Raw genomic sequence first — 18,675 nt, 5'->3', positions numbered from 1 at the left:
CAAAATGTACAATTTAGGCAAAATATCAGTTAATAACTGAGTGTTCTTACAATGGGAATCAAGTCATGAATTCTTACATTGTGGTATCTTCACCATTAAAAGGAAAAATCTTTTTTGTGTTGCAAAATTGTGATAAATTCAATCATTACATAAAAAAAGACGACACTCCAGTGATCTTTCTTCTGTAGTGAACATTAAATTTAGTATCCATGGATGTGGAATTCCTATAGTCTGACGCTCGGGGCATATTTTTTGGTGTCAAGGGCAACAAGTTTATTTTGTCCTTGGGACAAGTAGGCCCAACCCCCTGCAGCACAAACCCTTTGGCTGCCAGTTTACAGAGAAGGGAACTGTCTACACTTAAGGTAATATGTGTGTTCATATGTTAATGCTGTTCGAACTTGTATTTATGGTTCATTAAAAGCCTTCATTATTAGGGTGAGCACTATAAATACACGTTTTAAAGTAAGTGGTTCCAGTAAAAAAAAAAAAAAAAAAAGTGGACAGTGAAAAGTTTAACAATATGAGGCTGAGTATAACGCTTCCAGAATGCTCTCTGATGAGATGCAAGTGTTTGCAGAAGCTTGTAAGCAAGAGTGATGATTCTTTGCTTTAAAAATAAAATAAAATGTTCAGTAAAGAATGCAAGTAGGGAAAAAAAATTTCTCTACTGTGAAATTGTAGGTGCTATTTCTTTGAAGTGTCTTTAGTAAAATGTGTTGATGTATGCTAGTATTTCCCAAAAATATTCCTAATGGAAAATCAGTGTAACCATTTTCAAGATTATGGGAAGCATAAAATAAACAAGCACTGGCAAAGCCAACCGATCCGACATTTTTTGTGAGTCTTTTGGTTTCGTCAATATGTGTCTTGTTATGGCTTTTGTAACACTTTATTGTTGTGGGAGCTGTCAGGTCCTCACCTTTGTAACAAACACGGGCAAAGAGAAAAAAAAAATGTTTGGTCTTAAGAAGCACACGTTGCCACCAGTGGAGTAACAAAGGCCCCAGAACCCCCCTCTAAGAAGTCCCCACAGCACCTGCTCTGAGTAAGTCTTGATGGGGGGGGGCCCTCCATGTTCCTTGCATGGGGAGGGGTCTCCAGCTGTGTTATGCCACTGATTGCCACAGTAGTTCCTGGCACTGAACAAAACTACTTTGTGTGCCAATATGCTCCTTGTGAAAGTGCAGAATGTGATCACTCACAGTAAAGCCAGCCGATAGAGAAACAGACGTTAAATAAAAGCAAAATGTCCTTGTTAATGCCAGACCTAATTAGGGTCCCAATTCTTAAAGAAAGTCACAAAAGTGCACCCATGGTATATGTCTTTGAATTAGTGGCTTTTGTGAATTCACAAGAACTTACAGAAGTAAACCAGAAGTGCTCCTAAAAAATATTTGTGAACTGTATTTTGGTACGAGCAAATATGCCTGTGTAGATTTGCTCATGTGAAAATCTATTGAGCGTTTTTAAGTTCACTTTCCCTCCAAACACTTTTTCCCAACCCTGGAAGAACTTCTATTTTTGCCATTGTCAGGTGTAAATTTCCAACCTTTTTCATTATATGAAAAGCTTAGAGATGTTGGTAGGTTTATGGACTTGAAGGCTTTCCAGCCCTGGAACTACTGCTTACTCCTTCCTCCAGCCCCAGTGTGTAGATCTGCGGAAAGGTGGCAAAATATGGAAATTGCTATAGTAGGAATTGAAATTGCAAGTATTTAAGCCCTATTATAGTAGTAGCCCTGGCATAATCAGAGAGGCTGTTAAGGACGCAGAAGGTCCTCAGTGAAGGGACACTCGTACTACACTACATTTCCTTTGCACTGTGAAAACTCCAGACATGGGTGGCAGGGCTGAGGCAGAATGTTGGCAATGGGGCATCGACTGCCCGGGGTGAATGTACTCAGCCGAGCGTAGGCCTCGGTGTCTGCCCGGTAGTCATGTGCAGATAAGGGTATTTCTAGAAAAGGGAGGGGGCAGGATTGATCGGCCTGCAGTGGAAGATGACAGTTGGATTCTTGTCCCGCTACCTGCCACAACGCGTCAGACCAGCGCAGGCCGCAGTCGTGGTCCGATGTCATCAGGCCACCCCTTCAGCCCATGAATTCTTATAGGGACAGACTGGGGACCCGGGGAGGGAAGCCCCAACTCACCTGGTGTCCTGCAGGCTCAGTAGATGAAAACCGACTTATCGTATAATATCCTTACAGCAGGGTCATAGGATTGCCGGCTGTAGCACCTGCCATCTTGTCTGGGCCACCGTGCCCGCTCCAGGATCCTGTGCCTTCATGGGCAGCTCCGCAGCATCAAACATCCCCCGATCACTGGCAATGATCAGGGGACCGTCCCGATGTAGGGGTCGGCAGAGGGAATCCCAGGAGGAGGTTGGTGTCCACCCCTATTGGGAAGTGTGTGACGGAGCTCCGGGAAAACCAACCTATGTGCACACTATCTTGGACAGGTCCAGTTTTTAGTCAAATTGTTAATGTGTGGGGATGCTTTTCTATATTTTACTCTTGCTTATGATTGCAACTTAAATCTAACTTGCTGGGAAACTCAGTTTCATGATTTTCTGCTTAGCAGCAAGGCCACATAGGACCTAATATATGAAATGTCTTTCATAAAAAGTTGTTGCAAATTGTGCACTGCCTTTTTTGAGACTGGAAAGGAATACTATGAACCGACCTATGTACTAATAAGTTCACAAAATTCTGAATTAATGGGCAGATAGCAACAGGGTAGGGATGAGATGGAGAGAGGCTGTGGGGGAGCGAAGTAACAACGTGGTTGAGGGTAGGGGACATAGAGGGTGGTGATGGGGTCCCAGGCATGGATCATAGCGACGTGTGTAGTCACACAGATAAGCAGAAGAGTATTTTTTTACTGTAATAATGGACATGCATTTTCAGCTTCAGAAATAATGTTAAGCCAGATTTTTTTTTAACTCAGAGCTAACCGTGTAAGGATTCCCTGATGATGGTGCAATAGGGTTCATTAAGGTCGGAACAGCCTCACACCATTTGTTCCGCGTTAGTCCTGATTTTCACTCAGTCTTGGCTATGAGTGAAGAGCATGGGAATTATTGCCAGGGTATGTAGTGAGTGTTGGCTATTTCCACCTCTGCAAAGGGATGACAGGCTCATGGACCTTACGGTAAGGGGATTTGGTGGAATGGTGGTCAGAGTCCATGGCCATAGTTTTGCTGTCCTGTAACAATGGGCCCTAAAAAAGCAAGCAGTGTGCATCTAAAAAAAAAAAAAAGAGATTTTTTTTTTTAACCTCAAGATCACAGACTCTCGGAGACTCCTCTGAGATGGAACTCGGATTCCTTTAAAAAGCCAATAATGGCAAGAGGCAAAATTGGATGCTTAGCTGGATGATCTTCAGCAAACCAGTGAGGGTGACTGCAAAGAAGAGGGAAATGTCTAAGAATGGCTCTACAACATATTGTCTTCCTGATTTGAGTCACAATACCCTTATAAGGAAACGAAGGCTGTGGCATCAAGGAGTATGCAATATAGTATATAATGGTTCCACTGCCACCTTATGGTTCCCTGCCAGGTTAGAATTATGCTGTATATGGCAGCATGTAGCTTCTCATATTGTATGACTATGTGGGGCTTTTTTTTTATTTGAAGGGGGAAAATACTTGCCCTTATCAGGGTTACAATCTTACATATTCACATTCTCTTGATTTCAATTCACGTTATGAGAACAGTGGGCCATGTCAGATTTGTATTGCTCTATTTAATGAAGCGATATTTGATTTGGGGATTGTCAGTGTTTCAGCTAGCTATAGTCTGATTCCATTAAAAGTTGGAGTACTGATCAGTGTCCGTTCTTTTTCTTTCTGCACCTCTCCAATGTCCACCCTTAAAAGATTTTCTGGGTGCTTTCCAGAGGTTAATGCAGAAACGTTCAACAATTCCAGTAGCTATGTTTCATATCAGCTTTGAAGTGCAGTTTAATTTTTTCATTGCTGTAGTTGGTAGACAGTCCATTTTAGAGTCTCCTCATGTTTGCTTTGACTTGCCTAATAAAAAGATTTAAACCTGAAAGGTTCAGCGGGTTCCTGCAATCTCCGTTATGGCTCCAAGCAGAGGTTGAATACTTTAAACAATAGATCAGTAGCTTTCTTTAACAAGGCAGTTTTCAGCAAGCAGTCAAAAGTGACCTCATAGGTAACAAAAGTAAAGTTTGAGTAGAAAACGTCCTGTTGTTAACAGCTACTTGTCTGACTTCATGAGAGGCCCACAGTTATCTTCAAGACATGGATCCCTACCAATGGAATAGCAGAATACAACTCCATGTATTGGATTATCAACAGTGAGGGCCGTCCCTTTGCTTGCATAATCATGTGCACTAATTCATGCAAGACAGCATCTACTGCGATATCCTTATATTTTAGGAGCCCCTTGTGAGTGTAAAAATAGGCCCATGAAGGAAATAAGGACACTGTCATCAAGAAAGTCTCCACTGGTACTGTGCTCCTCTGAATTCAGAAAGCTGTGGATCTTGCATGAGATCAGAGAAAGGCGGACAAAACATGATAACCAGAGCGATGGGGGATCAGTAAGTATCCTCAAAATCCCCACTTCCAGTGTTTTTAACATTTCCATAGAACCCATCTAATAAAAATATTTTGGCTCATCTATAGGTAAGTCTATCTCTTTTTGGATTGCATCTCTACAAACATGAGGCATTTCAACGATTCCTCCATAGGAGGACTGTTAATAGTTAGGTGCCCATCCATCCCACCAAATAAGTGGTATGGACGCGGTGCAGCCAGATGATGAAACATGTGGCTGAGGTTGTGGTCTGAGAGTTTGCCTCCATTTTTCTGAGCAAGCCACACCTCCTCACTGAGAATATTTAAACAGTAAAAAAGATTAGGTAGATATTCTTCTACTAAGTAGTTCATTGTGATTTTGTGATTATCCCTGAAGGAGGATAGAATCCTTGGCCTGCCCACTCCTCTTGTTCCCTAACTGATTATAACATAAGATCATTTATGGCCAAATCACTGTACATTTTATATTTCCAGCTCCTCTAAATCCTCTAAACACAAAATTAATCAAGTGTTTCTAAATAAATGTTTCCTAAAGCTAAGTACATCGTTAGAAAACACTGCGGTCTTATTGAGGTCTCCTTACAAAAAGAAGACATCAGGGAGATAAAAGGACAAGCAAACATACAAACACAGCCTGAGACCACTGAAAGTACCCAACTCCTCACTGTCCCTTTTCTTTGGGGAGGGTGCCCTGGGTGTACCACCCTCCGGTTCACAAACTCCCACCCACCTTCACTGAAAATACCACAGGGAATATTCTGCTTCTCATGAATAGTGATTCATCCAGACTCCAGGACGTTTTGGCCTAATTATCTGTACAGAAAGTGGTTCTCTTCCTAAAATGTTCCACCTTGAGTTTCACATGCAGCCTACAGGGACGACTAGAACAGGGGCCACCAATTCCTTTCTGATTTCCATTAGCATCCGTTTTGTGTGGCCACAGTATCTGATTATCTGATCAACGTTCTTTAGCATGCAGTGCTTCTGCACAGAGTACATTTCCATTACCTTTAGTAGCAACTTCTTCATTTCCACAGAAAGAGATCAGATTGGATCACAGAGCACCCTGATTTGGGCACCACTGATTAATCTGTCCATGAGTTCCATTCAGAATTCCTGTTAAAGAATAGCACTTATTGTACAGTATTTTAAAGAAGAAAGCTCGTCCACTGAAGCCACGTTCACTACCACCCTATTTTTTCAGCCGCTGTTCAGCTCCGTCCTCTCTGCCTGCTAGGCCCTCCAGATTTCTCTCTAAAGCTTTCATGATAGTTTCAGTTTTCCCAGTCTTCCTGGCAATTCTTTGCATACGGACATTACCAGAACCTAGAAGGAGTCATCTCGGTTCTGATAACACACCAAAACAGTCAGCTCCACATTTTCAAGAAGGTTAATTGCTGGACTTTTTTTAATCCATTTTGGCCCATGATCCTAGTGCTTTGAAAAAATATTACCCTTTCCTTTTCTGACATTGCAACATGCTGCAAAAGATATACCCAAACATGAACTCATAAGTTGCTTAGAAAAGAAGGTGCAGTGCTCTGATACTCAGGATGTTGGGCATATCATAGATAGAGCTGAGAGTCCCGTTAAGCGACAGATGACCAATTTCAGATCCCCAACACAAGGCAAGGATTGCCTTTGAAAGACAAAACTTGTGTCTACCCGCACCAGGCTCACTTGGACTCTCTCCTAATGCTTGCCAGGAAACACATGCTGAGGCCCGGGTTCAGCTGCTGCACAAAACAGTAACCACTTATCCTTGCTATCCTCTCTATTGCCATTTGGGCAGTGCCTCTCAGTCACGGTCCCCACCTTTCTGTAACTAGCTGTGCCATAGTGACATTTGTATTTCACCAGCTCATCAGCATTCTTCTGCCATGGAAAATTGCATGTCAGCATTCACAAAAGCCCTGCCTTTGGAACATATTATTTCCCTGCTCTCCGTGTATGAAGAACAAGGAACAATTTGGTTTTACATTTGGTATTTTGATGATGCATTCCAAAAGAAGTAATCCACAACAATGGTGATAAAGTATAAATAAAGTCGTATATTCTGGCAAATTGATGAAGATTAGTCAGAAATGAGGATGGTCGCAGAAGCTTTCCAGGAAATGTCATGCATTAATTCAGGGTTTTGATGAGACTACCATGGCCCCCCTTGTGAATAGCTGATCAAAGGTCCTGATAGAATCCACAAACAACTGCTGCCATTTTCCACTATGAAGAATACACTACAGTACTGTTTGTTTAATTGTTTTAATACCACAACCGTGGTAAGTCTTGCTTGATCATCTCTCAGTATTTTCTAGAAATGTAGAATTTCACCTATTCCAAGGATAAAAGACGATTTAGTTATGTTGTTTTTCAGAACACTTTGGCACATTGTGTATCTGTGTGACAGCTCCTCCCTCTTGATTGGACGCTACTCTTCTAGGTATGTGGATCTCTGCAGTGTTTCGAGCAATACTGATTAACATGGGACATTGCCACTGGTCTCGGATTAAGTTATCTGTTTTTGTTTAGCCACCTTAAACTGTGTTGGCAGTTCTAGTATGTGCTTACCGTGTGTTAGTTTCTTCCATTTGACTTCTCACCAAGGGTCCTGGACAAGGTCTCTTGAGGCGAATGTACTAATGGATAAAACATTGATTAGTGGTTACCATAATACAGGAGAAAACAGTCAATTATCCTGTCTGTATTATAAATATAACACATTCATTTTGTAACTAATTGGCTTTTGCTAATGCTTTCTCTTTACCTCGTTAGGTAATCTCTTCATTCTGCCATCATGGCAACAGATACCATGGAAATAGATGATGCTCTCTACAGGTGAGCTTTAAATCCTGATGCTCGTCTTGATCCCTTCATTGATAATCAAATATTCTATGGTTCTGCAACTTTGCTATATTTAATTGGAATGTGGAAATTGAAATATGGCTGTGATTTTTTTTTGTTGATTTTTTATTTTTTTATTTTTTTTAACTGCATGGTCGACAACGGACGATATACTGGTCAAATTCTCTCTTCTTCAGGTGCCACTAAACTCATGCAAAGCGTTTGCTAAATGTCGGACTCGATTTCAAAATTCTGAGATACTTTATAAATAGATTTAAACACAACCAATGGTCAGAAACCCCCATCATCTGTTTACCGAATTCCTCGTTGCGTAACAACGTTCAGCTCTGTGTCATGTTGGACCGGTGTGATGTTCATTGTAGTTTACTACATCTGGGTTGGCATGACCTTACATTTAACAATTAGATTTAACAATATTAAGGAGAGTTTGTCAGCAATTTCTAAGTATGGAAAGTAATTTGTTGATGTAGTCCGAATCCTTATCTCATTGTTTAAGGATTTTTTGAAGTGTATTGACAAACATGAATTGCTTTTCATTGTGCGCATATGTTAGGTGTTCTTATTAGCCTACTATTTTCGCCATCTGATTTGTGTCTGCTTAAACATTTGCCCATCAAGATTATTTATTTTGATGCATTTAAAACACGTTGTCATTGATGCGATGGGTTTTGCTGTGGTCTCCTTGTGCTGCTATCAAAAATGACAAGTTGTTGCCAGTGTTGACTAAAGTTATGAATATTTCTTTTTGTTATTCTTTTACATTGAAACAAGACCGTGACTGCTATTCTGACATAGCTTTGTGTCCACAAGTGAAGAGTTCTTTAAAGAGACTGGCTCCTAAATGCTGCCATGCTACAATTTTTTTGTAATATATTTGTTAGTGATTTTAGATTAGAACAGCAAATTATTTGTATTTATCTACAAAACAGCGTTAATGTGTGCATCAAGGACAGGAGATACAAAGATATATATGCATAAGGATATGTAAAGTCTGTGAGTGTACTCTGAAAGCAGTCTTCTGTCTCCACTCACCCCCAATGTTAATAACTCACAGGCAGGTGCCCCGGAATACATTGAACTGTCACTCTCCACTTATTGTACTGTGTTTGTAAAGTGTTTTTTATTTTATTTTTATTAGACTGTGCATGAAGCTTCACACCTATATGGCAAAAGCATTGCCTAATGTATTTATCAGAATTATTGTTCATGTCCACTTGTAAATCTGTAATGTTTATACTTACTCCCTTTCACTAAGAAGAGTTGGTTCAGGTGTTCATGCCAAGTTGTACACCACAATTTTACAAAGTGTTTTCTCTTAGTTGTTTTGTTCGATCTTTAGACTTGCTGTCCTTCAGCTTCTGTGCTAGCCAAACAGGTGGAGTTGCTACATTTAAGATAACAATCTGTAAAGACGAATCAGTGTTAGTCCAGGATATGAACCACCACCTGTCCTTCCACCTAGCTTTGGCTATATAGTTTATTTTATTGTACTCCAGTATCAATACGTACATTAGAAATAATCAACAAAAAAAAATAAACAATACATCCATCTTTGGTCATGTGACATAAAGTATTGCTGATTTCTCACAGATCAACCTCCATTACATTATCCATCAATTGAAAGTACAGTTTAGTGTCCTGCCCTTCCAGGTGTGGGAATGGCAGCATATGTATCTCAGTGATCCCTCATTCCCCTGCCTCTGAGGCCATTTCTGTTGGGTACCCCTCATCCCCCTCGAACCTGTTTAATAGCATCCCCCAGATTTGCAGGTTTCCTTTGACTCTGGCATCTTTCGGACTACTCTACATCTGCCTCCGGCCCAGACAAAAGTAAGGAGTTTAAACACCGAAAAAAATGCTCTTTGTAGCATGTCAAATGAGTGTTGTAGAGTGTAAAAGCAGCGTGGCAAGAAAACCTTTTTCCCCACGGCCTCCCACCCCATGAAAGACAGCAGAGGTGTGTTCCAGAATTGTATCGAACTACTCAGACCCTCTATTTGGTCAATATTGTACTGCTTCCTCTTCCTGTCCGTGGGAGCCACCATAATCCCCAGATATCAGAACTGGTCAGTTTTCCAGCATAAAGGAAAGGTGGGCAGCTCAGTGGGGTCTGTTGTTCAAAGCATACCCGGAGAAACACCAAGGATTATGTTGGAAGGTTAATGCACAAACCAGTAAGCTGTCTGAAGGCACTGAGGTAACTCGGAAGCAGCGGGAAGGACTCTCTCAGTTTTGTCGGGTAGAAGAGTATATCATCCACCTAGAGAGGCACCACATGATTCACTTACCCCACTTAGATACCCCACATTGCCATATCCTGTTGGATCTGTATGGCCAGGTGTTCCAACGCTATTGCGAAGAGTTGAGGTGAGAGTGGGCATCCCTGATGCATGCCCCTGCTCACTGCTACGATGCCAAGCATAATCATCCGAGTCTGACCCTGTCTGGTGGTTTCATATAGAGCAATTGCTCCCAGGTTCTGAACTGTTGTCTAAACCCCATTGCCTCCAGGACAGCCTTGATGTATTTCCAGTCCACTGTATCAAATGCCTTGACAATGTCAATGGAGACAGCCAGCTCCTCCCTCCTGTCCCCGACATTGTGCATGACATGCATCTGTCATCTGAGATTCAAAGTCATATTCCTTCATGGTATGAGCCCACACTGATCCAGATGGATTAGGTGGGTGATCACTGGTCCCAGTCGTAGTGCAAGAACCTTAATCATACTATATATTAATATTAATCCTTGTGAGCGGACGATAAGCAGACTGATCAGATGCCTCTGCCCTAGGTTTCAGAACCACTGTGATGCTACCCTCACGCATTGACGGTGGAAGTACTTGCCTCTCCAGCACCTCTTCATATACTTGTAGCAATCAATGCACTACTTCTGTATTAAATGCCTGATAAAGCCATCATTCCCTGGTGTTTTCCCAGTCGGAGGGGATGCCAATGCCATTTTGATATCCTCTGATGTGAGATTCGTGTCTAGTTCCTGCACTGTCCCTCACCCCACCCACACTCATGGGATCTACAAGCCCATCACGAAGGTTGCAATGCGCTCCCGATCATGGCCAGTTGGACCAGTCTATACCTGCTCTAGATGCTCTCTGAATACTTCCAGTATATCGCGCTTAGTGAAAACATCCCCCTCGGCTTTTTAGGATGAAGCACAGGGAGCCTTGGTGCCTCACGACAGAGGACCTAAGCCAAGAGCCGCCCAGCACTATCTCCCTCCCTATGTGGTAGTTGACAATAGGATCCCAGTATATTGTGCTCGAGTCTGTCCCTCACCGTTGTCACCTGTCAGCAGTTGAGTCTCCCATCCATGTCTCCACTCATTGCCCAGAGGTAATCTGTGACTTTCTGCCAGGGCCTCCTGCTTTTAGAGAAGTTCTGTTTGTAATGTCCTTCTTACCCCGCAGGAGAGCCCCACACATCGTCCCCTCACCACTGTCTTCATCGCCTCCCATTCTGTTGCACGACAATGTGTCGTAGTGAAGTTCATATCAAAGTATTCTGTCAAGGCTTCCATCTCTTTCTCTCTACCCGCCTGATCTTGTAGTATTTCTAATGGGAAGCCCCATGTATTAGGGTGACCTGGGACTACCCATCCAGTCAAATAAGCATGAGACCAGTGCGTGGTTAGACTCATGGCATTGCAGGTGCGATATTTCCTGTATCCTTGGGGCCAGTTGTGGAGTCACCTCTATAAGATCTGGACTGCTAAACGTGCCATTTGTGGCTGAATGACATGTGTATTCCCGTTGTGCTGAATGGGTTTCCCTTCAGATGTTACTAAGCCACAGTAGTGTCGTGAATTCCACTTGCCCAGCTGTCATTCTAGGTTAGGTGTGTTGACTGAGAGGGTGGCGATCAAGAGCGCCATCCACTATACAGGTATAGTCCTTCACCCAGAACATGTCAGCGACAGAAGCTAGTGACATCCATCACAGCTTACATTCTAATCTAGAAGGATTCATCATCCACATTTGGTCCATATGAATTGGCAAATACTACATCCGCTCTGCCTAGTCTACCCTGCACTAATATGTAGTACCCCTCTATATCTGCTTCCACGTATGATAATGCAAACAGGATTCCGGGAGCAACCCACACCAGTACCCCTCTGGAGAATTACTACTAGATGTCATGTCTGTCCCCTCCATTTTTTGTGAGTTTTTTGGCTTCTGTTTCCGTTAAATGTGTCTCCTATAGGCAAGCTATGCTAACCAGATGATGATTAAGGAGTGATAGTACCCTATAATGTTTGTTATATAAGCTGAGTCCTTTCACATACTAGGAGAGAAGTTTGTACCTAGTTCTAACAGTCATTATATCGGTTCATCGTTTGACTGATGTGTTTAGACTCCCACATTTTAAGATGGCAACAACCCCTGTATAACAAACAACTATAAACTTTGATAAATCCCGCCTCCCTCCACCCAGGACAAGTAACGTTAACAATATACCATGTACATGTCCAGTAATGTCGATGGGCAAGGCCGTGTGACATCGATGTCTCACCTTACTCAACCTCTGCTACTACCTCAGCACTCCGTCCATCATCCTTTTGTGTTGCTAAAGTTGCCCTAAGTGGGGAAGGGTATGTCCAGACGTGGGTCCTGTGCTCACTGTGCCACTGGATTCAAGCTAGCCTGGCTGATGAAGGGTGATACCCTGAAACCGGTCCCAGGATGCTTGTTTCCGGTCCAGGGAGAACCTGGCCTGGCCTGGCAGATCGGGCTGGACTGTTCCCATGAGGAACAGGGTCAAGACTGATTTGCATATGGCTGGGTCCAAACTGGGGTGGCATGGTGAGCAAAAGAACGATGAATTAAACCCAGATCTGTGACTGAGGATGAGTGTTTGTATTGTTCAGCACTCCGTCCATCATCCTTTTGTGTTACTACCTCTACCCCAACTGGAAAACTAAATTTTCCTCCTCCCAAACGCTCTAGGAAGACAATGGAAGATAAAGCAGATATTGAACAATAAATGAAATCTCATTCATGTATAATCCACCCTGCTGTCTATCTAGTCCCTTCCAGTACCCTACACTGCAAAGCTCTTGTCCTTGTTGTGTAAGCTTAATCATTGATTTAGGCATGCAGGCCTCCTGACACTGTGAAATACCCAACCCTCTCAGCACGCTCCCATATCACCTTCTTCCAGATAGCCAATCATAAGACTGATTGTTGCAAGAGTTCAAGACATTGCCCCCATGGGGCCACTCACACTAGGTTCAAAGTTCCCTTATATTTGTGCGGTTGGCTGTCCTTGGCTGTTGCATTCACTTCTGTAGGTCCGCACCCAGACATCAGAATCAGAGACCGCATCTTCAGTGGCTTGTAGAACATCAGATGCCTTTTCTTCAAGATAGGACACCTCTTCCTGTATCTCCTCTTTTTGTTGTTTGTCAGAGTGCACTGCTGTCATCATACCTTCGCAAATCACCACTAGGCCAGAGCCTACCATTTCCACTTCTTATTGAGTCTGCACCTCACCCCTGGATCGTTGCCTACGGGTCCCATGCCTCTGGCTATTATTGTGAAATGACCTCTCCTCAGCCAGTGATCGCCCTCTAGGTGCACCTGCCATGTCCAACCAGGACACACCTTCTCTGGCCACTCAAATAAATGAGACATTCCTGCACCTATAACTTTTAATTTTGCTCGGTAGCGCAGCATGTATTGAAGACCCATAATCCGGAGGCGGTTTTTCACTTCTAGAAATGTCTTCCTATGTTCTTGCGCCGTAATCAGGATTTATGGCAATATAGCAGCCCTCAAACTGTAATGTTGGTGCCTCTCTAGCCACCCTCAGTATCGCATCCCTGTCTTTATAGTTCAGCACCTGGGATATAAGTGCCCTGAGAGGGGTGCCCGGCAGAGGCATTGGCGTCCGTGCCCTGCGTGCATGCTCAATTACAAAAACAGTTGACAGAGCAGCTGGTTTCAGAATTTCCCGTACCCAGTTCACCAGGAACTGCTCTGCGGACTGCCCCTCCACTTGCTCTGGAAATCCCAGGAGACGTAAATTGTTTCTTTGTGACTTTCCTTCAGCATCCTCAGCTCTTTCTTCAACTGTCAATGAAACCTTGGTCATGTGTGTTACCTGCTGCTTGAGGATGGGAACCTCTGTCTAAAGAGTTGCAATGTTTGTTTCTGTAGTGCCCACCGTATCCACCATTTTGTGTAAGTCACTGTGGAGCAGATTTACCTCCACTGTCACTCAGACAGTCTGTCCCTCTAGCGCCGCCCTCGATCCCTGGGTGGCCTCCAGGAGAGCAGCACGTAAAGGTTCCTCTTGGCGTTCTGAAGAGTGATGCATCATACCTTGGCTCTCTCTGGTAATCCAATGTGTAGTTTGGCGAGGAGTAGCATATTGCATCATGGTATTACCCTGAACTTGCTTCTGCTGTCTGTCCTTTCCCATAGCAACACCCCAGGAGGTTGCAGCGTGATCAATAGAGGGACTGTAGCGCCACAAGACAGATCACTTGTGTCCAATAACTGCTTCTTGTATGGGCCAGGCTGGATCAGAGGCACTGCAGGAGTGCAGTGGGTACTCTGCTGACAATATTAGTATCCTGAGCTAGGTTTAACCATAATGCCTCTATGTGGAGCTCTTAGTGATCTTCTGTGTGCCTCCCAGCACAGGTGCAGCAATGTACCCCTCTCACCTACTTCAGGCTCTCTTTCTCATTCCCCTTCACTCGTCAGCCTCTGTATGTGACTCCCTTCGACTTATTACGCTTATCGATGCATATGCCAGCTCACCATTGCTTTCTGTTTCCTTGCTTTTGTTTCTGTAGCACTTATTCCACTCACAAGCTCCTTCTCACCCCAGTGTGTCCTGCAGAGCCGTATATTGTATTGTACTGTATTGTAATAGTATTTATATAGCGCAATGGGCTGAGGCGTATTGCACTCAATTAGACTATTGTCTCCATATCGTTGAGAGGCAATTAGCCCAGCCCTACTGCATTTTACCACTATGTGCACCAGCCAAACCCACTCCATCAGTTTAGTCTGCAGCTGGCTCCTTTCTTCGCATCGCCACTTTTTCTGCCTGTGGTACTTTTCCTTGGACTAGTGTCACTCCAGGCAGGCTGCCATCTTCGGATAGGGTCTCAGTGCTAGACTACAACTCCTCTCACTGCACTGCGCCACGGGCTGCGGCACGCACCTGCCACTCCAGCAGCCTGCCCCAGCAGGCAACCTTCAACTTTGACGACTTCAGGCTACTTCCTGGTAGGTGGGTGGCTCTGTCCAATCCGCTCCCAGCTCCAGGGCTTTGCTCAGGTCGCTGCGCAATCCACTCCTATGAAGGTGGAGGCCGCTGAAGGGCCTCTCCAGTCAAATGCCACTCCCAGCGGCAACATGGTCTCACCACCACTGATTCTGGACCACCATAGCCACCTCTGCACTCGTCTCAAGCATTAGTCCCCAGTGCCACCGAGCGACAGCTGGCACGAGCTGTCTGGCCTCCATCCTTGAGTCCATCAGTTGCGGTGGGTGCACTCTGGGACCGCAGCGCCGCTCCGGCCTTCACTGCTGCGCTGCCGCTTGCAAGGCTCTGCAGTCCTCGCCAGCCTTTTGTCTTCTGCTGCACTAGCTCGACTCAGGGTGAGCTCGTTGGCCTCCCTAATCTACACTGTAACCCCTGCAAGGTTGATCCACTAAGGGAATCGTGTAACTTGCTTCTACCATCAGGATGTTGTACATCTCCACTTTAACTTGCAAGATAAGATATAATCGTGTGGCTCATCTAGCATCCCCACAATACACAGACCTAACATTATACACGACCCACCACACGCATCCTCAAACTACCTAACACAATCTCCACCTCATGCCCATCAGGGCACCCCCATCAAAACTCCATGTTCCAGGCGTAGCAGACCTCCCCCGCTTGTTTCAGCCTTGATGCACTCTTTATCACAGTAGCATCCCACACCCTCCTAACCTCACACATGTAAACAAGCTTCTTTACATATGCTACAGTATCCAGCATGCTGCGAGTACTGATAAGGGAGAAGGCCTCCTGGTCAGTATGTAGGCAAGCAAGATTGTACTCAATCTTGATGGAGATCTTCCAGTGCCACTTCCCAATCTCTGCAAGAAAGCCTGTCACCTTCCACTTCACAGACTGGTGTTTGGAACTCCTCACCACCTCATCCATCCAACATGCCCAGACTATTCTCAGCAACATCAAACTTTCTGACAACTCAAGCATGAAAAAACACAAGAGTCACCTTCCTCGACTTCCTTGACACACTCAGTATGGTACAGCATGTCACCTGTTGAGTATACTCCAAAAGCCACTTACTGGACCTTGGTGACCACATCAGCCATCCATTACAAGCCTTTGTACCCTTAGAGTGAATGACTAACGTACATCCTCATGCCCCTGTTCAGTGTCCATTAAAACACCTCACAGTCAACTCAAAAGAGAATAACAAACCTTCATATCCTTCAAAGACTTCTCCATAGACAACCTAATGCCCAAAATCTTCACTGCCTCTGCCACATCCATCTCTAATGTCAACACTCTTCTAAACAACTTGGATGGTTTTTCTTGAAAGCCATGTGAACATCATGCTCCAATTAAAACTCAAAAGTGCATGCTGAACTCTTTAGTAACCTGGTACTCCAAGTACATCACTGACATCCAATCCTTTATCTGCAGACTGCAAAGAAAACAAGAACCATTGACAATTTCATCCCACTGAAGTGCTGTTGTGCAACAAGCAGAAAACTCATTATATCAGCCAAAGCCAAGTAATATAACAATGAAGCTGCCAATGGAGCAGGACATTTTTCATAATAGTTTGAACCCCTGCCTGGCCTCTCTATCCCACACTCCATACACTATAACAATGTCATTAACCACTTCTTCAATTAAAAAATACAAACTGTAATACAGAACATCAACAACACCCACCCCATGCTACAACCTACAACAGTCCCTCCTAAAACTCCTGTCTTTCAAATGCTCACTGACACCCTCAGCTCCCTCAGATCCACAGCCTATGGTGATGTCTTTCCCTCTCACCCATATCCCTTATCAAAGCCTTCTCTGGAGATGCTCTCTCACCATTACTCAATATTGTTACACACCTCAATCGCTCTAGGCATCTTCCCTGATGCTCTTAAGACTGGCCAGAGCCTTCCACTTTTGGAAAAACACACACTATATCCTGGAGACCATTTACCATCCCATCTCTCATCTACCCTTTAGCGGCAACCTCATGAAAACAACCTCAAGATCACATCAGAGCCAATCATCTCTTCAACAGCTGTTTTATCAGTGAGACTTCTGATCATGCTGCAGCACGGAGGCTTCTACCTTACAAATCATCGTTGACTCCTGCCTAACCACAAAGAACATTTAACCCTGCCTTATTGATCTTACCAGCTGCCCTTGACACCATTAACCACTCCACCCTTATCTACCGCCTGAAATCTCAAATGGGATTCACTGTGAACATCCTTCACTTATTCTCTTCCTACATATCGAACTTCACTAGTTAGTTCAAGTGGTCTCCTCCAGGTCCCAGAAGATTCTGTTCACCTGTGAAGCCCCCCTGGGTTCCTTCTAGTCCCTCATCCCAGTCAACCTCAACATGGAGCTCCTACGGCTCTTCTTAGAGATAACAACACCAAAATTCACTAATACACTGATGACACAATTGCATTTGAAACCGAGCTCTGATGCAGATGCCTAACGCCTCAGACACTGCCTTCAGTTCATTCAGACCAGTTGTTCAGCCCCTACCTAAAGCTTACTTGCTCAAAACAGAATTCCAGCTGCACACCAAGAACAACAAGCGGCAAGTCCAAACCTGGGGAAAACGACATGAACTTGGTGAGGTTAAAACTCAACTTTCATACTATGCCAAGTCACTCTGAATCACCTTGGACACTGATCTCACCATCAAGAAATATATTACAACAAAACCAAGATAGCCTGGTGACAGTTCTCACTACTTAAGAAAGTTAAACCATTCCTCCCACAAAGCGACTTCAGAACTGCTGTTCAAGCCCTCATATCCTTGCATCTGGATGGTGAAAATGCCCTGCTTCACTACCTCCCAAACATCTACCAGCCTGCAGCATGTCTCTTTAAGGTCCTGAAGAAGTATGATCCAATAAACTGCACACTGATGGATCTTCACTGGCTCACCTGTTGACCCACACCATCTTCAAACCCAGCTGCATAATCTACAAATCCATCACGGCCATCACCCCTGTCTACCTGGCTGCCAAGCTCCCCATCTCCTGAGAACTCACTGCACATTTGTAGCCAGAACACCATCAGATGGGAAATTACGAAATAAAATAAAAATAAAAAGCAACACAGCAGGCCTTCATCTATGCACTAAGTGCCTGGAACAAAAATCCCACAATCCATTAGGACTGTTGACAACCCTAATCCAATTTAGGAAAAAGCTGAACACTGACCTCCATTAAGAACACTACACCATGATGTATTCAACAGTACACAAACAAGTTACCCCTTCTTTCACATTTTGACTGTTACTACTTTTGAACCTGATCAGCACTCGACTGTCTTTTGGCTAGGGTTGCAACTTAGTCTTACTTCGACCCTTCGAATGTTACTAAATCTCAGAATGATTGCTACATATAATTAAGTATTTTTCTGTAATTGTAAAATCTTGTGAAATTTCGGTCCCCCGTTTCCGTTAGTCTTTATTATTTGTAGCGATCTTTTTGCCACAAGAAATATGCCTGGCGACCATGTATCTTTTCTGTTATGTTGTGCAAGTGTGGTGTTCATGCTGGCCTTCAGGGGCTACATTGCTGTCTCCTTGGCACAAAAAACAATGTCTTCTGAAAGTGGCAGTGCATAAAAATGCCTCATTAGGGGGATCTTAACTGGAGCTTGAAGGGGGTATTCAGACATATGGAGCTGGGCTCTAGTCCTGTAGGCTTATTTTACCGACCATGGGAATCCACAAGAGACACAGATTGTACACTTAAAGACTCAAGTAACTGATGTGACGGGTCTTCGCTTATGGGGCACTACCTCCCTGGAGACCTATAGACCCTTAAAGCCATCTTCGTAGCAGAAATTTAGGCAGGAGGAGGAGGCAAGTTGCTGACAAAGAAAAGTACTGAATGCAGTGCATGGCTGGTCACTGCTGTGAGGCTGCCAACCTGTTTTGGTGACAAAAGGCACAAATAGGAAGTCGGACTACATAGAGGATTGTGGGTA

The 18,675-nt window shown here is 44.0% G+C and overlaps 1 protein-coding gene across 4 annotated transcripts in view; it reads left to right on the top strand.

The window, feature by feature from the left end:
* UBA6 (ubiquitin like modifier activating enzyme 6) overlaps window positions 1-18,675 on the top strand; it is a 610,892-nt gene that overhangs the window by 27,432 nt on the left and 564,785 nt on the right. For 2 of the 4 annotated variants that reach the window (XM_069235825.1, XM_069235835.1), the window contains 2 exons: window positions 6,942-7,007; window positions 7,340-7,402. In XM_069235825.1, the coding sequence (XP_069091926.1) occupies window positions 7,362-7,402 (41 nt within the window). In that variant the 5' untranslated portion in view covers window positions 6,942-7,007; window positions 7,340-7,361. The remainder of the gene's footprint in view (window positions 1-6,941; window positions 7,008-7,339; window positions 7,403-18,675) is intronic. The other 2 variants (XM_069235816.1, XM_069235844.1) reach the window with 1 other exon arrangement.

Source organism: Pleurodeles waltl, chromosome 1_2 (genome assembly GCF_031143425.1).
Source record: "Pleurodeles waltl isolate 20211129_DDA chromosome 1_2, aPleWal1.hap1.20221129, whole genome shotgun sequence".
NCBI classification, from domain to species: Eukaryota; Metazoa; Chordata; class Amphibia; order Caudata; family Salamandridae; genus Pleurodeles; species Pleurodeles waltl.
The sequence above is the reverse complement of the archived record's forward strand: the minus strand, read 5'-3'. Positions and strand labels throughout refer to the sequence as shown.